Source organism: Hemiscyllium ocellatum, chromosome 2 (genome assembly GCF_020745735.1).
Source record: "Hemiscyllium ocellatum isolate sHemOce1 chromosome 2, sHemOce1.pat.X.cur, whole genome shotgun sequence".
Classification (NCBI taxonomy): Eukaryota; Metazoa; Chordata; class Chondrichthyes; order Orectolobiformes; family Hemiscylliidae; genus Hemiscyllium; species Hemiscyllium ocellatum.
The window spans coordinates 11,026,360-11,045,877 of record NC_083402.1 but is presented as its reverse complement, the minus strand read 5'-3'; the positions used below and the strand labels follow the sequence as shown (position 1 = coordinate 11,045,877).

The following is a 19,518-nucleotide window of genomic DNA, read 5'->3' as shown; positions in this document are numbered from 1 at the left end:
GTCCCTGGCTAAGCTGCACAGGTACGGGTACAACACTGACAGGCAATGTAGAGTATTACCTAGTATGCTGTGTTCATGCAAAAGACAAATTCAATTATCACCACATCATTTCACATCATTATATCTTCCAGAGTGGCAAAGTAGGATCAAGGCATCACATGCAATTTGTGGACGTTCGTTATTAGTCTAAATGCAGGTTTAGCTGTGCATCTTAAATTTGATAACTTCAGCATCTCATTTTCTTCTCGTGCAAAGTTTGCCATTTATGATTCTGAAGACAGCATTTTGCACACTTGCCTTCGTTGGTCAGAGCACTAAGTATCAGAGTTGGGACATTATATTGTGCTGTGTAAAAGGTTGAGGGGTGATCTTATAGGAGGTTTATAAAACCATGAGCGACAAAGAAAAGCTGAATAGCGAAGATCTTTTCCTTCTGGTCAGGGAAATTCAAAACTAGAGGACATAATTTTAAGGTAACAGGGGAAAGATTTAAAAGGAACCCGAGAGGCAATCTTTTCACACAAAGGGTGGTGCATATATGCAATGAATTGCCAAAGGAAATGATAGATGCAGGTACAGTTACAACATTTAAGATCCTTTTGGAAAAGTACATGGAGAGGAATGGATTTGGGGGGGGGGGGGGGGGGGGAAATATAGACCAATGCAGGTAAATGGGACTGGTTTAGTTTAGGAAACCTGGTTGGTATGGATGAGTTGGATTGAAGAATCTGTTTGGGTGCTGTATGACTTTAACTATTATTATAACAATATCCTTGGGCTTATTTAAAATTATTGTGGGGATAGCTGGATTTTTGTTGGAAGAGATCAATGAAAAGATTCATTGGACTTTTTTTCATTAAAAACAAGGCACTTTTCTGGAAACATTATAGCTCCAAATGACTGTTGATCTCTGTTGCCTGAACTAACTTCAAAGAAAACAGCTGGATTTTAATGCTTTATGGTTGTTTTGCAGATATGATTTTGATAGATGGACTGGGATTGTCCAGGGAAGCCCGCTGCAGAACACTCTTCATCTCATGCCTCCTGTTTCTGAAACACCTTTGGGTAAATTCATTGTTGCAGCTGACTGCCCATTAAGAGCAACCAGAAAACTTGACATTGCACCGCCTGAGAAGTTGCACAAGCCAGGATACCAGAGATAGCTGCCCATATTTGGTTTGTGCTTACTCATGCGAGAGAATGACAGACTGACTGCCATCAGAATACCTCAAAATAGTTTTTAAAATTCATTTATGGGACGTGGGTGTTGCTGGCTGGCCAACATTTATTGCCCATCTCTAGTCGCCCTTTACAAGGTGGTGAGCTACTTTCCTGAACAATGCAGTTAACATGCTGTGGGTTGGCCCACAATGCCCTTAGGGAGAGAATTCCAGGATTTTGACCCAGCAAAGGAATGGTGATATATTTCCAAGTCAGAATGGTGAGTAGCTTGGAGGGGAGCTTGAAGGAGGGAGGTATCCACATGTAGGGAAAAGGGAGGACTGCTGATTAGAGTCAGAAGTCTGGTGCTGGAAAAGCACAGCAGATCAAGCAGCATCCGAGGAGCAAGAGAATCGACATTTCGGGCAAAAGCCCTTCATCAGATACTCCCATGTACCTGCTGCCATTGGGCCTTCTAGGTGGAAATGGTTATGGGTTTGGAAGGCATTGTCTAAGGATCTTTGGTGAATTTCTGCAGTCTATCTTATAAACAGTAGCACACAGTACTGCTATGGAGCATTAATGGCAGTGAGTGGATGCTGTGCCAATCAAGCAGGCTGCTTTGTCGTGGATGGTGCTCAGCTTGAGTGTTGTTGGAGATGCACCCATCATGAAAATGGAGAATATTCCAACATACTTTTGACTCGAGTCTTGTAGATGATGGACAGGCTTTGGGGAATCAGGAAATGGGTTACTAACCACAGCATTCCTAGTTACTAACCTGCTCTTGCAGCTACTGTGTTTATCTAGCTGGTCCATTTGAGTTTCTGGTCAATGCTAACCCCAATATGCTAATAGTGAGGGATTCAGTGACGGTAACACCATCAGAACATGAAGGAGTGTTAGCCTCTTATTTGAGATTGTAATTGCTTGACATTTGTGTGGTGCAAATTTCACTTGCCATTTGTCAGCCTTAACATGGATATCATCTCATTACATTTGAGCAGGGAGTGCATGTTGTCTGAATGCAAGTCACTCCCATATCTCTGCAGCTGGCTGGGAAAGAAATGACCAGGTCACTGGCACTGAGGGGGCTAACAGGGACCAGGCATCTGATCATCCCCAGGCATGAGAGGGCATCACAGTGTCTTCCATTAATAACTTGACAAAATCTGCATACTTTATAATGCTCAGCAAAAGACAGGTTTGTCAGAGGCACTGAGGAACATGATTTGAAGATCGGAAGACAATATCTGATCATCATACAGGCCAAAGCAACTCAGCTGACTGATGCTCCATTCACCACCTTCATCATTCATCTCATTTGCCATGGATGCACAATAGTAGCAGAGAGTAACATCTTCAAAATGCACGAGCACCTACCAAGCTTCCTCTGACAGCACCTTCTGAATCCATTACCTCTCAGAACCCATTATTACCTCTATTACCTAGAAAAGCAAGGACAGTAGCTTCATGGGAACACCACCAAACACAAATACTCCTCCACTCTGGCTTGAAAGTATATCATTGTTCCTTCACTGTTTCTGGTACAGCATCTTGAACTTTCAGAAATTCCTAACAGTACTGTTAGATGCATTAGTCATAGGGTAGGGGAATGGATCTGGATGGGTTGCTCTTCGGAGTTTGGTGTGGACTTGTTGGGCTGAAAGGGCTGTTTTCAAACTGTAGGGAGTCTAATTTTATCTTTTGAGAGTGTGTCCCAACTTCCCAAAGGGTGCAATAGCTCAATGTGACAATTCACCACCAGCTTTTCCAGGGTAATTAGTGACGGAACCAATGACACCCACATCCTATTCATAAATTATTAAAAAGCTTATACTTGGTTTGAATTTGCTTGCTGGGAAGTTGATGGCTTTTCCTTAGAGAATTTATTTTTAAATTAAGTGTATTCTGTAGTAAGTCTATCGCAAAGACTGTGTAAAGGTCAATACACAATAAATAAGATTCACAATTAGATACCTTCATTCTTAGGCTTCAAATTGTTCAAAAATCCAGAAATAGCAAAGGAGATCTTCAGATGAATGATTCTCAGTCCCAGCACTGCTGGTAACATGGCAACTCCATTAATTTCTTGGGAATAATCTTCTTGGAGAGTTAGTGGATTTTTGTCACAACATAGAGTCAGTCATGCATGATTCACCAATTTTGAATCCCCTTCATGTCCCCTAGCTACATACTCTGTGGATGGCCTAGCACATACTGCTCAGTTAATAACAAAAAACCTGATTTTTGTTATAAAAATGCCAGAGCACAAAAGGCGAACAATAAAATTATGCCCTGCTTCTGAATCTTAAAATTTGAAAAGAACTGGGATTTTCAGAATCCCATTGTATCCATAAACAGTTTTGGTTATGATTAGATTAGATTCCCTATAATGTGGAAACAGGCCCTTCGGCCCAACCAGTCCACGCCAAGCCTCTGGAGAGTAACCCACCCAGACCCATTTCCCTCTGACTGATGCACCTAGCACTATGGGTAATTTAGCATGGCCAATTCACCTGACCTGCACATCTTTAGACTGTGGGAGGAAACCACAGCACCTGGAGGAGACACAGGGAGAATGCGCAAACTCCACACAGACAGTTGCCCGAGGCTGGAATCGAATCTGAGAATTTAAATAGGCAAAAGATGAAATATACAACTAATCCTACCTGAGGGACCTCTGTAAATTCTGATCCCACAGTCCCATCTGACAGCTGTGTGCCATTTATAGAAACCTGCAAAACAAAATATTGATACATATAAATACAATTAAACATGATAAAGCCAACCAAAAATAAGTACTTCGCATGCTGGAAACCAGAAAATAAAAAACAGAAAATGCTGGATGCACTCAGCAGATTAACAGAGTCAATGACTTTTCATCAGGTGTTTCATCAGTTGACCATTTTTCTTTCTTGAATGCTACCATTACTTGTTATATTGGAAGCATCAAGTATTTTTTGTTATTGCAGAAAGCTAACCAGGTTATGTCAATACATAGAACAGTACAGCACAATACAGGCCCTTCAGCCCACAATGTTGTGCAAGCATTTATCTTAATCTAAGGTCAACCTAACCTACATATCCCTCCTCTTGGGGTCCACATACATAGGTCCCTTCAAGTTGCCACCCAAGTTGATAGCGTTGTGAAGGAGGCATATGGTGTTTTGGCTTTCATTAACAAGGGTATTGAGTTTAAGAGCTGCAAGGTTTTGCTGCAGCTCTATAAAACACTAATTAGACCACACATGGAAAGCGGTGTCCAGTTCCGGTCACCTCAATGTAGGAAGAATGCAGATACTTTAGAGAGGGTGCAGAGGAAATTTACCAGGATGCTGTCTGGATTGAAGGTCATGCTAGTATCTTATGTTGATTCAGTGATTTTCTGTACAAACCGGAGCATTCCAAAATTCATGCCATTGCTCCACCCTTCTCCCCTCAGCCCTGCGTGCTCCTATGTTATAAACATTGATCCATATTTACCAGCGTCTACCTTAACAACACTCTGCAGAAATAAATTTCTCGCAAACTCTGACTATTATAATAATTTTAAATCAAGGACACCTTGGTACCAAATCCAGACTTTCAGATTCACATCCAAGTTCCTTCAAAAAAAAACAGCATTAGATTGTTCTCTCCGTCTCTTCGCTGAATAGGGCGGCACGGTGGCACAGTGGTTAGCACTGCTGCCTCACAGCGCCAGGGACCTGGGTTCAATTCCCGCCTCAGGCGACTGACTGTGTGGAGTTTGCACGTTCTCCCCGTGTCTGCGTGGGTTTCCTCCGGGTGCTCCGGTTTCCTCCCACAGTCCAAAGATGTGCGGGTTAGGTGAATTGGCCATGCTAAATTGCCCGTAGTGTTAGGTAAGGGGTATATGTTGGGGTATGGGTGGGTTGCGCTTCGGCGGGTCGGTGTGGACTTGTTGGGCTGAAGGGCCTGTTTCCACACTGTAAGTAATCTAATCTAAAATTACCTTCTAAAAGGAAAATAAATCTCTCCTCTTTGCTCTAGTTTGTTCCTAGCACTGACCTGACTAATTAGCAATACTCCAACACAACTCCACCATCCATAGCTCAGAGTTTAGGCAATACTACCAATCCTCTGACTCCACCACTCCAACAGAGCTGCATTGGAAACAGCAGAACCTCACAACCTACCTGATATAAAAATACATCAGCACACTTTTCAACAAGACATCAGAACATTCATACAGATATTCTGATCAACAGACCATTCAGCCTTAATTTTCTGCAAGCTGTTATTCAAAAATATGTAAAGGATTCTGTGTGACCTTAGGATAGAAAATCCTAGCTTAGTCTCCCAGGCTTTTTTCATACAGAGCACCTGCAGGTGAAATGACTGACTCAAGTGCATGATCTGAGTGATTGGCTTGACACTCAGCTGGCAGTACTATGACAAATTTTGCCCCTTGGAGGAAGGAGCTCCAGGTGTGTTAACAATGGTGCTGATGACATGGTGCTTGTGACAATAATGGGAGGCAAGATAGTTAAGAATTTATTAAAAAGAACATGGTGCCAAAACACCAAATTACAATACTTCCCCTACCATTTGTCTAAGCAAATGGTACTGTGACAACACCAATACTTAGCACAGTGCCGTCTATTTTAAGTAACTGGGGATCTTCCACTGAAGCATATATGTTAAACTCTCACCTCAGACACATTGCAAATGTATTAATATTTAATACACTGTAAGTGAGAAGAACCAGTCTTATTGTGAAACAGACATGCCAGCAGGAGCTGGCAAGGATAGGGATTGAGGGAGTGGACGAGGTAATATCAATTAAAATTTCCATTTGGAAACCTTTTACTACAGGTTCAGCAACCAAGGTACCCGGGCATTTGAAACTAAGCAAACAACACAACTTTTATTGGGCAGGGAGAAAATAGCATGTATGTTTTGAAGCAGCTTATTCAATTCCCTAGTAACCTAGACTTTGTACACACTGCAAGGTTTGCATTTTTTGGAAGGCACTGCCATCACATTAATACTCAATTTCATTCCTCCACATAAACAAGTGGCAGTGACACAATTCAGCGCTTATATTACATCATCCTAAAGAGACAGCACAGAGTTCTATATGACCAGCTCTTTTGCTATCTGTGCAGTTCTTTTGTGAAATCTGTTGCAATAATTTGCTTTTGAAAAATAATGATGCCCCTCTACAAATAATTCCTGCCTGGATGGACAATTGATCATGCTTCGTAACTAATGTTATGGACCAGGCCAGACTGGAGATATTAGTTAATTTTTTTACTGATCTGCAATTGAATGCCCTGAGGGTAAGGTGGAGTGTCTTTGTCTTATAGGTGGAAGGTAGGAGGTTTCTATAGCCATTTCCTTGCCATTCAGGGATGATTTATATTTTCATCCAGAAATCAATAAGAACATTACTGTTGGAATTTAACTACTCCCCTATTGTTACATAAAAATGATTTGCAACACATTTGACCATTAAGGGATGAGTTGCATTGCTTTGTTTCTGGAAGTGGGTGTTCACTGCATTGTATCTCGCGTGGCACTGACTATGAGGGCATGGCTGGAGGTTGTCTTGTGGGCAGTACTAACTGTAATGTAAAGATTTTTGTATAAAGGAAAGACTGCTTCCTTGTTCAGAGAGACACACACCTGGACACGGCTCACGAGCATGCGAAGAGTGTTCAGGGTTTCTCCAAAGCTTGTACTGTATGGTGCTTTATAAATTTGGTTGCTTGTTCACAGAGGTTGGTGCGTTGCAGTTGCATCAGGAAAAAGAACTTAACAGACCCCTCAAAACATTTCAAGAAGGTAGCCCAGACTCTAGCTTTGCTAGTTGTTTTAAGCAGGTATAAGTGGGTATTCCAGGAGAGAATCAGCTAGTTAAACCACTCAGTTTTAAACAAAACTGAATTAATTTACACGATTATTGAATGAAACACAACAACAGAAACTAGAATACTGAATAACTTAACGTATCCGAAAACTCAACAGACTATCCTAACTTAATTATGCTTCCAAATACTTGCAACAGTTCCCATAAACACCCCTTGGCACAAGATAAAATCAAACAAGTTCTTACAGGATAGAATCAGAATACTGGCCTGGACTTGCTTCTGTGCGTCCAGCAGCCTTTCTTCACACTACTAAACAAAAACCAAACCAAAGAAAAGCTAAGCTGGGAGAACTGGCCACACTCTTTTCATTGTACGAGTGTTTATTTAAACTTCAAAGCCTTCTACCCTCTGCTAACTATTAGAAAGTTGGCCCTAAAATCAGTCAACCCCCAGACTTTTCAGAGTCTGTGTCGTGTACGACCCCTCTGAAAAAAAAAGCCAAGGACAGCATAACCTCATTAATGGAGCAGTTTTGTCACACTAACAATACAAATCAAGCAGCTTATTCCAGGATGCAAACACATGGCTTTTTTTTGGAATTTTACTCATTTCTTTACACCAATCTATAGCTTCTTTCAAAAAAAAAACCAAAAAAATGTACCTTCACCCCTAGACAATGAGGCCTCAATGTAATCAGTTGAACTCTCTTGTTCATGCCCATTATAGCTTCCAACAATTTCATAATAATGTTACTTTCAGTCTCTCGTTTCAAGGACTGGAAAATTGACAATGCACCAGCAAATCCAGATTCACAGGAAGGATTCACCTGACATCAATATGCACCTGACTGACCTGCTTGGCAAAGCACACCCAATGAGTCAAATAGTCTACTTCTGTTCCTATGCCTTAAAGAATTTAACTACCATGTTGTGGTTATAATGGAGATGTCACTTATAAAAAGACAGGAATGTTATAATCAGGAAGAGAAAGCAATGCAGTGCTACTCAAATGGATAATGACTGCAGAATTTCATAGTGTAGAGGGATTTAGGTATTCTGGTGCATGAGTCACAAAAAGTGAGTACGCAGATCAGTACGTACTTAATGGGATGTTTTAATTTATTATGAGAGGATATGACATATAAGGAAGGATACTATGCTTCAGTTGTACAGGGCATGCCCGAGAACACATCTCCAACACTGTTCAGTTTTGGTTTCCTGATTTAAGAATGTATGCAAATACATTGGAAACAGTTAATTAGATTGATTCTTAGAATGAATGGGTAGTCTTACGATGATATGCCAGACAAACTGGAGTTTAGAAGAGGGTGACATGGTTGAAGTGTATAAAATTCTGAATCATCTTGACAAGCTGGACGAGTCCAGAACTAGGGAACAATATTTTGAAGTAAGGGCGAACCATTTCAAGGCAGAGGAGAATTTTTTTCGAGGATTGAGACACCTCATAGCAATGGAGACAGGGTCATTGATTTTTTTTTAATGAAGAGGTGAAGGGATTCTTGCTAAGCAGGGGAAATCAAGGGTTATTAAGGGCAAACGGGAATGTCAAATTCAAAACACAACTGATTAGTCATGGATATAAGCAAACGGCAGAGCAAAATCAAGGGCCAGATAGTCTAATTCTGCTCCTATTTCGTATATTTGTATGTTCTGAATGCTTTATCTCAGGAAGAGAGGGGGAGGGGTGGTAACACTGACCTAGGAGGACATTTGATGCTGTCAGCCAAAAACCAATTGGAAAGATACACAGTAATGGATTTCAAATGAAGTTAAGAAAGGTGCAAAAATAGTACAGTAGTTATAATGGAGGACTTTAATTTCCCAAAAATAATTTGGAGGTAGTGGCGTTGTGTTACATCAGGACTATTTATCCAGAACCCGAAGCTAATATCCTGGTGTCAGGGTTTCCAAGACTGCAATGGCAGATAGTGAAATTTGATTTCAGTAAAAATCTCAACAAGCTAGCTAGCACAATGGTGATCATGTAATCATTGTCAATTACTGTAAAAACCCACCCGGTCACAACTGTCCTTTAACAAAGGACATCTGCCAACTTTACATGCGACTCCAGATCCATAGCAATGTCACTTCTTCACCACTACCCTTCAGGGCAATTACTCATGGACAATAAATGATGGCTTAGCTAGTGATGCTCATATCCCAAGAATGAAATTTTAGAAAACACTGCAACAGCGGTAGTATAAAGGACAGAAGAGACAAGACTGCCTACTGCATTTACATTTCCTACAGTATTCAAACTAGTATGAAGATAGTAGACAGTGCTGATGGTAGAGGGTTGCTTTTCAGACCGGAGACCCGTGACCAACAGTGTGCCAACCACATGGATTGGTTCTGGTCGCACTACTTTTCTTCATTTTCATAAATGATTTGGATGTGAATATAGGAGACACCCAGTCAAGGATTAACACATTTCCACAAAGGTGAATGATAGCTCAAGTCAATCCAGAGCTCTATGGATGATTAAAAAATAGGGATTAAGAAGAATAAGCATACTAATAAAACTAAAGACCAGTTGGACCTAGTCAGTTCAAAGGCAACTGTAAAGAGTAACAGAATGTAAAGGAACTAAAAGCTAACAACAAGTGCCCAAAGGTCTTCTGCATGCATATAAATAAATAGTGAAAAGATAGGTGGTGATGGTTTGGGTGAGGTAAGGGCAAATTGGGGATATATACAAGGCAGTTCTGGAGCACTGTGTACAATTTTGTATCTAAATTACAGTATATAGTTTTGGTCCCCCTTACTTGAAAGTATAGTAATGGCATTGGAGGTAGTTCAGAGAACGCTCACTAGATTAATTCCAGAGATGAAAGATTTGGTTTTGAGAAAAGATTGAACAGTTTAAGCCTAAACTCTGAAGTTTGGAGAACGATAGATCTAACCGATGTATATAAGATGCTCAAGAGGATTAACAAATGTAGATATAGTGCAGATGTTGCCCCTTGTAGGGCAATGTATAATAGGGCAAATCTTTAGGAAAAAGGCGACAGATTTAAAACAGAGATGAGGAGGAATTACTTCTCTCAAAGGGTCATAAAATCTGTAGAATTTACCACTCCACAGGACACTGAATAAATCTGAGAAGGACTGGTGGATTTTCATTCGTAATGGGTTAAAGGGTTATGGGCAGTAGGTAGGAAAGTGAAGTTGAAGCCAAAATGAGATCACCATGGCCATGTTAAATGGCGCAGCAAGCTCACGGGCTGAAATGCCTAGTCCTTTTCCTAATTGGGCAGCACAGTGGCTGTAGTTAGTACTGTTGCCTCACAGCTCCAAGCACCCAGGCTCGAATCCACCCTTATGAGATGCTTTGCGTGGGTCTGCGCAAGTTTTTTCCGGATGTTCCGGTTTCCTCCCACAGTCCAAAGATGTGCAGGTTTAGTGGATTGGCTATATTACAGTGTGCAGCAATGTGCAGGTTAGGTGGATTAGCCAGGGGAAATCCAGCGTAAAAAGGGAGAGAGGAGGAGGGTGGATCGAGGTAGGCTGCTCTTGGAGGGTCAGTGTGGACGCGATGGGCTGAATGGCCTGCTTTCACACTGCAGGGTTTCTATGATCTACAATCTAGTTCTTATGTTCGTGTGTAAGATGGCAGCAATGGCTGAAGCACCTGCATTTTAAAAGATCCTGCTGCATAGGTGATGGAGGAGGAGGAGACAATTCAGATACTGGATGCATTTAAAATTGATATAAATGGCTGCCTACACAATGTCAATAAGGTACCCAGATCAGATGACATGTATCCAGGCATACTAACAGAAGTGAGAGTGGAAATTATGGAGGCACTGGTCATAAAGTTTTCCAGTCTTCCTCGAACTCCGAAACCTTGATCAAAAACCAAAAGAGGGCAAAGATTGGCTTGTCAGTGTTACTTTTGTGGTGGAATGCTTCTTGAAATGACGACTCGGGAAAATATTAACAGTCGTTTGGATAAGTATTAAATAAACTGAGCTTTTAATTAACTTGTAGGAGGTAACAGAAGGTTGATGAGGGGAATGCTATTGACTTGGTGTATCTGGACTTGCAAAGGCATTTGGTAGGAGTGTCACAAAACAGACTTGTTAGCAAAGTTAAGCTTATGAAGTAGAAAAGGGCAATAGAAAATTGGCTGAAAAGGAACAAGCAATAGTTAACGTCTTCCTGCTATATATATTAATAACTTGGGCTTTGGTCTATGGGGTGGAATAGCACTAAAAAAAACAGATCGCTTGGTGAAGTCAGCAAAGATCTGAAATCAGTTTGAGTATCTAACTATACATTGTAGTGCGAAGGAAAAGAAAATGAATGCAGACCTGATGGGAGCTCTCCAGCAATATTAAAATCAATTAACTATGTTGAAATAAATGAAACTATAATATGGAATTGGCAAATGGTCTCAAGAGTTCATTTTCCAAGCAGGGAATATGCTTTGAATGTCTCTCAATATTATGGATAAACAGGTCACTAAACAATCACATTCTCCTGCCTGAGATTGTTTCTAGCTTGTAATGTCATATTTCTTGTCAACCATTATCTCAGTATGCAAATGTATTATTAGAGTCAGGGTTCCACAGCACGGTGACAAGCCCTTTGTCCCAAACTGGTTTATGCGAACCAAAATGTCCATCAACGGTAACCCCATTTCCCTGCACTTGGTCTACATCCATCTAAACTTTTCCTATCTATCTATTTGTTCAAATGCCTTTTAAATGTTGTTAATATACCTGCCTCAACCACTTCTGCTGGCAGCTCATTCTATATGCATACCACCCTGTGTTAAAAGCAGTTGCCCCTCAGGTTCCCTTTTATTCTTTCCTCTCTAACCTTAAACCGATGCCCTCTAGTCCTTGATTCTCCAACCTTGGAAAAATGACTGAGTGCATTCACCCTATCCATGCCTCTCATGATCTTATACACCTCAAGATCCCCCGCAGTGTCCTACACTCTAAAGAAAACAATCCTAGCTTGTCCAATCTTTCCTGATAACTCAGGTGCCTGAATCCTGGCAACATCCTTATAAATTTCTTCTGCATTCTTTCCAGTTTAACAACAATCTTCCTATAGAAAGGTGACCAAAACTGAACACAATACTCCAAGTGCGGCCTCACCAACATCCCGTACAACTGCAACATAACTCCCCAACTTCTATACTCCGTGCCCTGACTGATGAAGGCCAGTGTGCCAAAAGCCTTATTTAGTGCTCTGTCTACTTGTGATTCACGTTCAGAGAACCGTTCACATAAACTCCAAGGTTCCTCTGTTCCATTACACTTCTTAATGCGTTACCAATCACAATGAAACTCCTACCTTGATTTGACTTCTCAAAATGTAAGACCTCATTTATCTATATTAAACTTCATTTGCCATTTCTCGGCCCACTTCGCCAGCTTATCAAGATACTGCTGTAATTTCTGACAACCTTCCTCACTGTCCACAATACCTTCTATTTCAAATGTCACCTGCAAACTTGTACATTCTGATCTAAATCATTGATATAGATAATAAACAGCAACAACCCGTGCAGCACTGGGTAATCCATGATGGAAGACGGGAAAAATTCCTGGCTGTAAGAGCTGCTCCTTTTTTTTTGAGGTATTTTAGGTACTGGAGGCGATTTCCTCGAATTCCAGGAGCAGCAATTACTGTTTTATATGCTGTCGCATTGTTTGGGAACTTAGGGGGGAAAAGTCAAAACAACAGCAGTTTTAAAAGGGAGAAGAACAGGAAGCACGTGGTGAGGACAGTGCAGGAGAGAGAAAGGGAGCGAGAGGGAGAGAGGGAGAGAGAAATTACAGAAACATGGCTCAGGGATGGGCAGGACTGACAGCTTAATGTTCCAGGATACAAATGCTACAGGAAGGTTGGAAAGGGAAACAGGAGAAGAGGGGGAGTGGCATTTTTGATAAGGGATAGCATTACAGCTGTGCTGAGGGAGGATATTCCCGGAAATACATCCAGGGAAGTTACTTGGGTGGAACTGAGAAATAAGAAAGGGATGATCACCTTATTGGGATTGTATTATAGACCACCCCAATAGTCAGAGGGAAATTGACAAACAAACATGTAAGGAGATCTCAGCTATCTAAGAATAATAGGGTAGTTCTGGGAGGGGATTTTAACTTTCCAAACATCGACTGGGACTGCCATAGTGTTAAAGGTTTAGATGGAGAGGAATTTCTTAAGTGATTCAGTATGTGGATGTACCTACGAGAGAAGGTAAAAAACTAGACCTACTCTTGGGAAATAAGGCAGGGCAGGTGACTGAGGTGTCAGTGGGGGAGCACTTTGGGGCCAGCGACCATAATTCTATTCATTTTAAAATATGATGGAAAAGGATAGACCAGATCTAAAAGTTGAAGTTCTAAATTGGAGAAAGGCCAATTTTGACGGTATTAGGCAAGAACTTTCGAAAGCTGATTGGAGGCAGGTGTTTGCAGGTAAAGGGACAGCTGGAAAATGGGAAGCCTTCAGGAATGAGATAACAAGAATCCAGAGAAAGTATATTCCTGTCAGGGTGAAAGGAACGGCTGGAAGGTAGAGGAAATGCTGGATGACTAAAGAAATTGAGGGTTTGGTTAAGAAAAAGGAAGCATATGTCAGGTATACACAGGACAGATCGAGTGAATCCTTAGAAGAGCATAAAGAGAGTAGGAGCATACTTAAGAGGGAATACAGGAGGGCAAAACAGGGACATGAGATAGCTTTGGCAAATAGAATTAAGGAGAATCCAAAGGGTTTTTACAAATATATTAAGGACAAAAGGGTAACTAGAGAGAGAATAGGCCCCTCAAAGATCAGCAAGGCAGCCTTTGTGTGAAGCCACAGAAAATGGAGGAGATACTAACTGAATATTTTGCATCAGTATTTACTGTGGAAAAGGATATGGAAGATATAGACTGTAGGGAAATAGATGGTGACACCTTGCAAAATGCCCATATTACAGAGGAGGAAGTGCTGGATGTCCTGAAATGCATAAAGGGACTAGATTGGGTTGGGATATCTGGTCGGCATAGACAGGTTGGACCGAAGGGTCTGTTTCCATGCTGTACCTCTTATACTCGCATCCAAATCATTTATGTAAATGACAAAAAGTAGAGGACCCAGCACCGATCCGTGTGGCACTCCACTGGTCACAGGCCTCCAGTTTGAAAAACAACCCTCCACCACCACCCTGTCTTCTACCTTTGAATCAGTTCTGTATTCAAAAGGCTCGTTCTCCCTGTATTCCATGAGATCTAACCTTGCTAAACAGTCTTCCATGGGGAACTTTGTAGAAAGCCTTACTGAAGTCCATATAGATCACATCTAATGCTCTGCCCTCATCAATCCTCTTTGTTACTTCCTCAAAAAACTCAATCAAGTTTCTGAGACATGATTTGCCACGCATAAAACCATGTTGACTATCCCTAATCAGTCCTTGCCTTTCCAAATACACGCACATCCTGTCCCTCAGGATTCCCTCCAACAACTTGCCCACCATCGAAGTTGGGCTCACCATTCAATAGTTCCCATTTTTGTCTTTACTACCTTTAACAAGTGGCACCACGTTAGCCAACCTCCAGTCTTCCGGCAGCTCACTTGTGACTATCGATGATACAAATATCTCAGCAAGAGGCCCAGCTTCCCACAGAATTCTACCTGATGGACTTCCCAGCAAATTCTATTAGGAACTTATAAACATATTGTTCAGCCCCCATGTTCAACGAGTCATACAGTCATGATTGTCTCCTGTCATCTCTGATATTTTGCTTATTCTTTAAAAAAGGGAAGGTCCCAGAGGACTATGCTTCATATAGGACCATATCACTATTAAATGTGAACTTCAAAATCTCTCTAAGACTCTTGCATTAAGGCTGGAGACTGTGTTACCTTCTATGAAGGTGCAAGGTCTTGAGGATCGATTCCCATGCAAGTGGTCATAGCGGGGTTGAGAGAACTTGGGCATATACATCACTTCAGGTCTTGACTGGTTGTTCAAAGTTAATAGTGTTCAATTATTCGACAAAAAAAATCAAACAAAACCCTCAAAGATAGGACGCATTTCCAGTCTCATGGTTAGGTTGGAGAGAGCTTAAGATGAGTATTCTCCCCTGTTTGTTGTACTCTACATAGATGCTCCTCCTGATTTTTCAATAAGCAAACATTCAGGACACTGAACAGGTGGTGCAACTCTTATTTGGCATTGTATCAGCCCCTTATTAAATTGGCTAAACTGCAATTGCATCAGATTGGCATGGGGGGGTGGGAACATTAAAAACTGTGAACTATGCTCACTTTTATCTTGTGAGTGATCAGGCTTGTGGGGACCCTCTTTCAATATGGTTAGATATCGAAAACCCTCAGGCAGGGTGCCCCTTAGTAGCTTGCCGTTTTTGGACAAAATGAGGACAGTTAGGGAACATTGCTATAACCCACTAGTTATCAATACTGTTAAAGCATGGAGGGCAATTTGATAAAGGGAAGGCAATACTGGCAAAACATCTTCTCTTACACCTATAGTGGTTATGCCAGGTTTTCAACCAGGGATGATAGGTTTAGGATTCAAACATTGGGAGGCTTCAGGTGTGTCTTGCATGGGCAATTTATTTGAGGGAGACACAATGACAGCCTTTGATCAGTTAGCATGGAAATATGAGCTAACAGGGACCTCCTTCGGTTTTGTCAAGTTATGGATTTAAAAAAAATACACTTTTGACTGATCCCTACAAATCCGACAGAGAGGAGAGTGCTCAGTGCTAAGAGTACACTTTCTGTCGGGGGGGGGGGGTGGTGGTGTCTGCTCAGATGAGTTTGATTGACTCTGCAGGTTGTGGGAGAGAGAGCTTGGTGTTGAGGTCTTCTCAGAAGCATGGGAAGATGTTTAGGAAAACGCAAGAAAGATATCAATTTGCAACAGGACCCATGCTTTACACTTGAAGATTCTCCACAGAGTCCACTTGGCTCCAGGCCATTTGTGAAAATTTAAACGGGACTATCTTCAACATGTCCCAAGTGCAAGGCTTGCACGGGCACTCTTACCCATTGTCTCGGGTCCTGTGGTAGGCTTCAAACGTACTGGAGTGCTGTGGTGGGTACAATTCAGGGAATTTTGGGTGTAAGGGTGGAGAAGGACCCCATCTCTCTTCTTCTTGGCCTGTCCAGGGTGTTCCCTGCAGATGTGCAGGAGGAAAAAAAAACTTTTCAACATCCGCACTTTCTGTGCAAGAAAGAATATTGTTAGGTTGGGTATCCGAAAATCCCCCGGGCCTGTCGGGTTGGCAGAAGATTGTTATGGAGCATATCCCTTTGGATTCTCTCAAGTATGATACACCACAAGACGAGAATTTCTCTACGATATGACAGCTCTTTTTGGAATATCTGGAGATAGATTTGTCTGCCCACTAATAAGGGCTTCTACATAGCTATAACAATTCGTGCTTTACAAGTCCAAAATCCAAAGAGACGGAACTGCGAACATATGAATACGTGAAAACTAATGCTTCTCGATATTAGAGGCTGAGTGTTTTGTTTGATTGGGCTATTACTATTTATTAGTTTGTTGTTGAATTAGTTGGAGTTTTTTAACACATTTTTCTACACATATTTATACATTTGTACATAAGGGTGGTTTGGATTTTTAATTGTTTTGCTGTTCTTTATCACTGTTTCGAATTGTACTGTTTTGTATTTGTCGTAATATTAAAAATCAATAACAATATTTTTAAAAATCTAAACAAAAATAGTAGTTAGCCTAAAACAAACGATAGCACAGTGGAAGTAAATTCTGATCTGTTGAATGGTACTGTATAGTGCAATTCATCAAAATCTTTAATTGTTCTCAATTGGCATCTATACTTGTTGGCTGCACTACATTCTAGCCAGTCTTCTGACCCTATCCAATGGTAATACTGAACAAGTCAGATCCCAGAATGACAGATCAAGGGGTGAATCTTAGACAAAGAAATTAAGTGTCAGTTTTGACAAGTGTTTTGGACGGTTTCACATTGTGGTGCTTGGGGATGTCTATCATCTTATTTTACAAAACCTGCCTGATTTATTACTTACCACACCCTCTGGTGCCCCTCTCATACATTCTAGCATCTTCATACCATGTACCATTTCCAAAACAACTCACCACTTCCTAGGTATCTCAGAATTGACCTACCTTCCTGGTGCAGCACCATTTTTAAAAAGAAATTGTGCACCCAGACAAGAGCAGTCAGTCCAGAGCTGCCTCTGACATTGGTCCTGGACATGGCAGACAATGGAATACTGGTGCCTCTTTTTGTTGGCTGCAACACAGATGCTGCTAATGGGTACGGGAATGGGGTGGTGCAGAGGCAGGATGTCCTTTTTCTCCTTACCCAACAGCCGACACCATTCTATAGCAACTATACCAACCTGGACCACGGTTACCATCCGGGCCAGTGCAGTCTCAACCATCTGAAGGAATACGCAGCATGTGGGAAGAAGATCAATGACTTTCTCCACTCTGCCAGCGAAAGCACCACCATCTTCTCACTGATACCTCACACTCATTCTATCTCTTCTATTGTACCCCACTCACACTCACCCTCGGGTAACATCTGATCCTGACTAACCCTGAATCTCTTCTACACAGCCTACTCACCCCCTCAGGTCATCTCCACATATGCACCAAAAGTAAGTGTGCCACTCACCTTTCTCTCTCTCACCCACTGTGTGCAGAGTTTCCTGACTCTGACCACCCTAAGCAGCTGACTGACCATATCCAAGCACCATATTGGTTTTTTTTTTGCAGTTGGCTACCATAGTGATTAGTCACAAACAGATTCAACATGAGTCTTTAACATCTAAAGATATTTTTAATCAAAGAGGGAAAAAAGCTCTTAACACAAACAAAGCCAAGTTGTAAACTGCTCCTCAACACTGTCCTTTTACTGTTAGTCAATTCCAGTGAAATTTCACATTTCAAATCTTTAAATTTTTTACATTAACAGATTGCTCCCAGCTCCTTGTCCTCAGGCTGTGCAGACATCTTCACAATGCTTTTCCAAGGCCATTAGCACAAACATTTCACAATACTTTTCACAACACTCTTCACAAGGAAGTGCATGACCCGACTGATGATGTGATGCTGAAGCAGAGTCCAGTCCTCTGCACACTGTGACACAGTGCCGGGGCTGAAAATCGCGTAACAGCGAATGAGAGTTCACTTTATTAATAATAGTTGGCAATTCACAAATCGCATTTCAGAGAAATCATGTTTAATACACGCACGTTATAGGAGTACTACTTATAGGTCATGAATGGGTCTGAGAGCACGAGATATCATAACCCATTGTCACTTCAAGGCACATTTGTCACTGCTGAGTTTCATCTTGATTCATACATCCGTCAGTCCAGGTATAACTAACACATTAGGTTTCTTCTTAAGAAGAAGCAGACTTAGAATATCAGACTGATTTACAGCACAGAAGGAAGCCATTTAGTCAATCATGTCCACACTGGCTCTCCATAAAGCAAATGTCAGTTTCATTCCCTCATTTGATCACCACATTCCGGCACTTTTACGTCATGGGCCCATGTAAATTTCTTTCAGCATAATTAATTGCGTGTGTTTCCAATACCCTTGTCCGAAGCAAGTTCCACGCCCTTATCATTCACTGTGTAAAAAAATCTTGCTCCTACGTTCTTTCCCCAAAACCTTACATGTCTCTCTCCCAGGTCTTGCACTAATCAACAGGGTCATAATTGCCTTGTCGCCTCCTATATTCACATGCAAACCATTTAGATAAACAACAAAAAGCAGCGTACCCAGTACCGATTCTTGAGGCATACCGCTGGTCACAGGCCTCCAGTCTGAAAAACAACTCTCCACCACCATTTTGACTCCTACTTTTAAGGCAATTTTGTATCCAATTCACTAGGTCCCCCTGGATCCCATGTGATGACACCTTGCTAACCAATCTACCATATGGAATGCCTTGCATAAGTTCTGCTATAAACGCACATTTCGTTAATGCATATTCGTTGTAATGTAATTGATGAATTGGAGATATTGTTTTTAAAGTTCCAACTTTTAAAACGTGTGTTGGTTGTAATGTGATTTCGTTATCAACACTAAGCGCTATTTCTAAAGTACAATTTTTCTATAATGTGAGGTTGCACAAGAAAACAAACGGTCACATTATAGAAGAACTACTTGAACAAACTAGACATTGCATTAGTGGAGGATTCAGAGATTCTGGGGAGCAGCTTCAAAACGGACAAATGATGAAAGCTTTTCAACTCAACAGATTAGGCAGACTTTCGCAGCTATCAATAAAATGACTAGGCCTCCTCAATTTTATGAGTGGACTTGAGCATCACCTTTCGTAAAGTTGATTTTGTCACAGATCTGATGCAGAACAAGCATGACAAAGTCGCACTCTCCACTGAGGGTTACAAACACTGCATTTCTGCAGATTGAAGAAAACTCCCAGCTGCTTTCCTCCACAACCATTCATCTCCTGAAACCCTTCTCTCTTTACTCACTGCAC

At 41.4% G+C, this 19,518-nt stretch overlaps 1 protein-coding gene across 3 annotated transcripts in view; it reads right to left on the bottom strand.

Moving 5' to 3' along the window:
• Positions 1-19,518, bottom strand: part of fam193a (family with sequence similarity 193 member A) — a 234,127-nt gene that overhangs the window by 132,401 nt on the left and 82,208 nt on the right. For 2 of the 3 annotated variants that reach the window (XM_060834543.1, XM_060834552.1), the window contains exon 2: positions 3,834-3,899. In XM_060834543.1, the coding sequence (XP_060690526.1) occupies positions 3,834-3,899 (66 nt within the window). Of the gene's footprint in view, positions 1-3,833; positions 3,900-16,036; positions 16,043-19,518 lie in introns of those variants that run through there. The other variant, XM_060834562.1, reaches the window with a different exon arrangement.